This window comes from Triticum dicoccoides, chromosome 4A, assembly GCF_002162155.2.
Source record: "Triticum dicoccoides isolate Atlit2015 ecotype Zavitan chromosome 4A, WEW_v2.0, whole genome shotgun sequence".
NCBI classification, from domain to species: Eukaryota; Viridiplantae; Streptophyta; class Magnoliopsida; order Poales; family Poaceae; genus Triticum; species Triticum dicoccoides.
This window is the reverse complement of record NC_041386.1, coordinates 208665618-208672406: the sequence shown is the minus strand read 5'-3', so window position 1 is coordinate 208672406 and position 6789 is coordinate 208665618. Positions and strand designations below refer to the sequence as shown.

At 44.0% G+C, this 6789-nt stretch overlaps 1 protein-coding gene across 1 annotated transcript; it reads left to right on the top strand.

Annotated features, from left to right (window-relative positions):
• The first annotated feature begins 1779 nt into the window (after window positions 1–1779).
• Window positions 1780–6527, top strand: LOC119285646. The gene is made up of 3 exons (XM_037564983.1): window positions 1780–2121; window positions 3333–4091; window positions 4480–6527. Exons 1-3 carry the CDS (start codon window positions 2110–2112, stop codon window positions 6094–6096), a joined length of 2388 nt encoding a protein of 795 aa, XP_037420880.1. The 5' UTR covers window positions 1780–2109; the 3' UTR covers window positions 6097–6527.
• Window positions 6528–6789: the final 262 nt, after the last annotated feature.

Genomic DNA, 6789 nt, shown 5'->3' with positions numbered 1-6789 from the left:
GGCTGGAATTTTAACATGATTTTAGCCAGATATAATCTTACTTTCGGCCGAAGGAAACCTCCAACTGATCTAGGGGTGGCCACAAGCTTGCCAGGCGCGCCCCTTGAGCTTGTGGGCCCCTTGGGCATCGTCTCGCATTGATTCCGCTTCCCAAAATCACATATATTCCAAAATAATTCTCTATAAATTTTTATCGCGTTTAAACTTCGTTTGATATGGATATTCTGCGAAACAAAAACATGCAATAAACAGAAACTGGTACTGGGCACTGAGTCGATAGTTAGTCCTAAAAATAATATAAAATGTTGCCAAAAGTATATGAAAGTTGTAGAATATTGGTATGAAATAATAAAAAAATTATAGATACGGCGAAGACGTATCAGTGTTCATGATCACTTTGCTTGAAGTGCATAATATGGTTTCTCATTTCAATTATCTTAGTAGGGGTCTAGTATTTGGCAATGCAAGTTTCCTTACATTTCTTCCAAGAAGAAATCATGGAGTATATGAATCAATGTATAAGATAAACAGGAAATGATGTCATAAGATCGAGAGAAAAACGCGACGGGAGGTGTCTAATATTCCTTTTCTTCTTACACCCAATGTTAATCTAATTACTATTACTATCAATTTTTTAATGTAGCTAATAAAATAGTTGACGCTTCATATTTGTGAAACCTACAAGAGCCATATTTTGTCTGTCTGGTTAATGTGGCATATCCATTTCTTATGAACAATTAGCATATCATAAATTTTGGATCGACGACACGTAAAACCCTCATTTTATCACCAGTGTTGAAAGGTCATGCATATCTCATGGTTAATATAAAACACATAGTTGGTCCCGCAAATAATACATAGTAAATATTAATTTTCTGAAAGGCAATGGATGAACCTTTTTCCTTAAGTGTGACAAACCTCCGTACCTCTTACTTCCGATCCAATGGATCTTGGCACCAGCCTCAAATCCACTTTGTATATCTTGTGACTAATACAAAACACCTATTGCATATCAACAATGAATACATCATAAAGCGTCGACTATCCGATAAGCAATGCATGATCCTTTTCCTTGGATGCGACAAACCTCCCCACCTCTTACTTCCAATCCAATGGATCTTGGCACCACTCTCGAACCCCCCTCTTCTACCTCGTGATTAATACAACATGTGTATCACATAACAATAATGAATACATCATAAAGTCTCGATTGTCCGATAAGCAGTGGATGATCCTTTCTTGCGGGTGCGACAAACATCCATCCTTTTACATCTGATGCAACAGATCTTGGCATTAGTCTCGAACCCATAGCATATATCTCATGATTAATGCAAAAGACACTACTTTTTCAGGGGTGTGACCCCCACCCCTTCGCTGCCCATCCATCTTTCATACTTCCGATTCAACGGGTTTTGTTTCAGCGGTCTCAAACCCTGAATGTATATCTCATGATAAATGCAGGACGTGTGTTTTTTTATAAACAATTATCTTCATCATCTGCTAAACATCCCCTTTCCGGCGGGCGCGACAGAAACGGTTCTTACCTTTGATCCGATGGTGTGTAGGCACGCACGTGAGATGAACCTACGGCGTGGATCCAAAGTGGCATCCAACGGCGAGCAGTTCACGCGAGAGACTCCTCAAGGAAATTGCGCTTCCGGGCTGCAGCAAAGCACCACGACGTCGTCGTGAGAGCGAGCGTTCTCAACACACCACCAATTTCTCTCTCCGCCCTTGTCCTGCTCTCTCGTCTTTAAAGGCCGACGCCCCCTCCCTCTGTTTTCCTGCTTACCCGTCTCCGTCTCCGCCTCCACCCCTCTCCTCGCCTCGCCTCCACTGCGAGCGAACAAACCACCCTCCCAAAAGCCTCACGCGCCGTCCTCCTCCCCGCAACCCGGCGCACGCACGCACATGCCTTCCTCCGCTGCTCGTCCAACCCGCCCGCGCCGTGGCCTCTGAATCACGCCGCCATCTCCACCCAGATTCTTTCACCCCGGTCGTCGTTCCGTGTCACCGTCTTCTGTTTCCCGTTTTCCCAGCCAAGAGAATCGTCGCCCCCTGCCGCCGGGAAGCTTCGTCCAGTAGGGGCGGCGGCGACGGCTCTCCTGCATGGGACGCAAGGTTCGTTGCTTGCCTCGGCTCTTTTCCTCCCATGTTAGTACATTCGTTCTTTGCTTGCCCGGCCGGCTGGTGGCTGGCGGTTCGGTGATGCGCGTCGCGCTCCCGGCCGTGCCTTGCGCTTACGGTAGCCGTGGTCCTGGTTCCCCCGTGCTGGTTGCGTCCATGATCACGTCATCTCTAGATTTCCGGACGGTGTTTGCGTCTCTGCGCCCGCGTGCGAGCGTGTTCGGCTCGGCGAGGGCATGGGGTTTGGTCGGTACGGCCGCCGTGCCTGCCTTGGCTGCTCCAGCCTCCAGGTTTGGGTTGTCCGTGACTTGCTCGGAGCCCGTTGTCCTACCTGATGGGATGCGCGGCCCTTGTCCTTGTTGGATTGGGTGGGTCAGGGTGGTGCCTGAGATTTGCAGGACGCGATTCATGGGTTTGGTTTGGTCTCTAGGAAATGACTCGATTTGCTATGTTTGACTCTTCAGATTTGTAGGCTTGCTCCTAGGTGCAGTGCTTGTGAATTCGATAGCCTATTATCGTCAGGCTGATACATACGTCCTAGTTATGGTGCAGTGTTTAATTCGGACAAGTGATTATCTGGGAGATCCAATGTGTCATGACAGAGTTTTACTTGTTTTACAAAGCATTGTGATTCACAACTGTTAACACGATAAATCTTAAACATCACCAGCATTGCCTGTCTGATAATGTGGAAATGCAATTGGTGCGGCAAGTTGCAGTAACTGCTGGGTGATGTCAGTTCTGATGTGATGTCAATTGGTCTGGCTATATGCAGCTCAAAACATATAAGCCACTTCAAAAAAGCTCCTTTTTTTCTAATCAATCTTATCTGAGAGAGATGCCGCGAAGGTTACTCCAGGGCTTTACAATGCAGTTCATCCTAGTTGCAGTATTTATTTCTGCTTCAGTTGCTTGCTGTAGTAAGCAATGAATTAGTAATGCCGTGTACTTTACTGTTGCATATAGCACATTTCAGATGCTAGAGATATCATGCATGTAGATATGCATGTGAGCTCTGAAAGGGATGAAAATTTTCATGTGTTCACTTATTCATACAGAGCGCCATTTTGTTTCATGCTCCTAAATGCACAACCAACTTAGTTATTTATACTGACGATGAATACTTCTTATTGTATCAATTTATTTATACTGTATCAATTTGATGATCCTTGACAACTGACCTTTTTTTTCTTCCATATTGACAGATAGGGACACTTCAGTTAGAAGACATTGGTGATCACCATTTATCTGTAGAAGTTTCTCAAGCTTCGGATGATGACTCACCAGTATCCCCATGCATAAGAAGTGTGCACCAGGCAGAAATCCCCAATCTAGCCACAGACGATGAACGACGTCATCTCATGGCCAGCTCACTCCACAGTTGCAAGTTACATGTGTATGATTATCCTAGTGTTTCTGTACCAGTTGTATGGGGAAGCCATCCACCAAGTCAAGTTAACAAGGAAGAGATTAGAAGTGAAGGTAACTGGGCATATCTGGATCCTCATGCTGTGCTACCAGTAGATCAAATTGACTCTGCAAATAATCAAGTTTGTGATGAAACACCGGTTCAGTGTTTCACCCAAGAAAGCCGTGACCTCTTCACTGACAAGACAATGGTGGATCAAAGAGAAACAAAAAAAATTGCTTCACTGCATGGCTTATCTGCCTCCATTTGGACTGGTCTAGAAGAAGAATGCTTTCTTCTTGGGCTGCACATTTTTGGTAAAAATCTCAGCCTGGTGAGCAAGTTTATAGGGAGCAAGACTGTTGGGGAGGTGCTCTCCTACTACTATGGGAGGTTCTATAATGGAACTGCATATAAAAGATGGTCGCACCTTAGAAGGACAAGAACTACTAGATGCATTCTCGGGAGAAGCATTTTTACTGGTCGGCGACAACAGGAGCTTATATCTCGTTTGAAATTGAAAATATCCAAGGAGGTTCATGCTTCGTTAGTTGAGGTATGCATTTTGATACAATACGGATTTCAACCTCTTTCACAAGGGATACTGAAATGGTGCAAAATGAATCTCTTCGTGTTATTATAAGATTCTACTAGTCTAACTTGAGTTGCTTACCAAATTTGATAGTGCTTCCTATCATATGACATCTTAAATGTTGCTATGAATTTGGTGATTGAGATATTGAGGCAAATATGTTGCCTGCTGTAATAACATAAGAGAACAGCCAAATTTCAGCTTGATGCTTCACTAATTTATTAGCATGATTCGCTGATCATGATTGTGTGGCCATCTTTTTTCGCAAACCAAGTGTTGCCAATTAACGGATGATCGCATATTGTTTCATACATCACGGCTATATGAGCTGAATTACTTTTGCATATTTCAGGTTTTAAGGTCTTTGGGCTCTGACCTAACATCTTTAGAGGAATGTGTCTTCACTCTGAAATCCACCATTGGAGCAGAAAATTTTGTTGAGGTCGTTGGGATTGGTAAAGGGAAGCATGATTTGACTGGATTTGTTCAGGACACATCCAAAACAAACAAAGGTCTATCTGTTTCTGCCAACACACCTAAAGGCATAAATTGTTCCATGCTTGCTAGAGAAGAGATAGTCAACACCTTAACAGGTGATTCCAGGAGAAGTAAGGCGAAATTAAATGATCTGTTTTGGGAAGCTGTTTGGCCCCGTTTGCTTGCAAGAGGGTGGCACTCAGAGCAGCCAAAAGACGTCCGCACAACCAAGAATTGCCTTGTATATTTGGTGCCTGCTATCAAAAAATTCTCAAGAAGGAAGCTCACTAAAGGCACTCACTATTTCGATTCTATCACTGACGTCCTTAAAGAAGTGGCAGCAGACCCCACTCTTCTTCAGCTAGAGACAGATGGAATAGATAATGGTGCACCTGTTGATATAAATGGCCGGGCAACAGGCCAAGATGGTCCTTTGGATAGTGATCTGGAGCTTCCAATGTTCACTATAATTGATACTAGCTTGGTCCAAGGGGAAGCACCCTTCAAAGTGAGGGCTCTGAGAAGCTTACCTGCTGATGCAAATATTAGCTTTGGATGTACAGATCATTCAGATAATATGTCAAGTGACGGTTCCTCTCAGGAGCAACATAGTGATGGTAACTTGTCAGATGACCAGGAATGTCATGGACAAGTGACAGCTCCTGTTAATGACATTGAAATGGGATCAGTTTACAGTACAACCAAAGAATCGCTGGTGGATATGTTGGAAGCCATGAGGACTGCACCACAATCTGTCTTTCCAGTTAATGGCCATTCTTCCGATGATCAGCACTCAGGCATTTCTAGTGGTAATGGTGACAAAGCAGACTTGACATGCTGCTCTGTCCTTGGAAGGAAAACTGGGAGACTAGTGTATTTATCTCCAAAGCGCAGAAGATTTGCTAGGTACAGTAATGACCAGACCAGCCAACACAGCTTTTATTTACCAGATGGTGCTGATTTCGAGAAAAAGAAACTGAAGCCTTTATCCACTACATCAAAGCCAACTGTTATTGATCTTGGTGGTAGTTTCCAAACCAGAACACTGGCAGACTGTTCCATGATAACAGAGGTAGCGAAGCCTACTACCAACGGCAGATCGCTTGAGAAGCGGAATGTGGTGAATACAAATGAGGACAAGTCATCAGAAGGAAAGTTTGATGCAGTAGCCAGGACTAGCATGGGAGGGACTTTGCCAGACAATCATGATTGTTTGCAGAAAAATGAAGATCTAACTGTGGTGAATACAAATGAGGACAAGTCACCTTCCATTTCGAATAACGAGATAGTTCCTGATGTTTTGGAGGCGGCCGGAAAACATGATCTAACTGTTGAGACGAGCTCTCGGAGGCAGGGAACCAGAAATCGGCCTCCCACTGTAAGAGCTCTGGAAGCAGTTGCTCTTGGTCTCCTCGGAGGCACAAAGCGCAAGGGGGACGCAAGAAGCTTGATGGCAAGAAGGCCTCAGCGGGCTCGCAAGAACGAACACTGAATGCGGGCATCTCCACTAGTAGTAGAGAGAAACCCATATATTTGGAGGCTGACGCACAGGATGAGCAGATTGTCTTGCATGGCTTGGATATGTGTAATAAAGTGTGAAAAAGAAAATGGCAGGGTTTTCTTTTTTTTTTGCGGGGAAAAAAAGAAAAAAACAGGGTTTTCAGGTGGTGGATTTCACAATCGACATGGGCCATCTGAAGCTGTCCTCGGTCCATTTCTTGTGGAGGAGCTCACTGTTCCCTCATCATGTTGGTGACACCTTGCTCTCCCTTTCTTTCTAGAAGCTCGGATGCGTGAGAAAGAATTTTACAATTTATATATTATTATTTCTGTTTAGTTTATAGAAGGGTTTCATGCCCAGCAAGCTGTGCAAACCCAAGTTGTAATAGAGAAGAAAGATGAACACCATGTTGTGCTTAATGATACCTTTGGTTATTTTGTTTCCCTCTAAGTGAAGGCCTGTGGCTTTCAGTTTGGATGCGAAGGAGGTTTGGGTGTTTAGCTAGTTGTTTCCCGCATATGTTTTGCCTTTGCATTGGAGAGTTAAGTTAGACTAGTACTAGACTACTAGTTGATAAAAATGTTTAACTTTTGGTCAAAAAACCCATGTGCACAGCCTGCTACTGCTAGTAGTGCCATACTATATTTACTAAGCCGAGATTTGGATTTGTAACATGGCTATCAA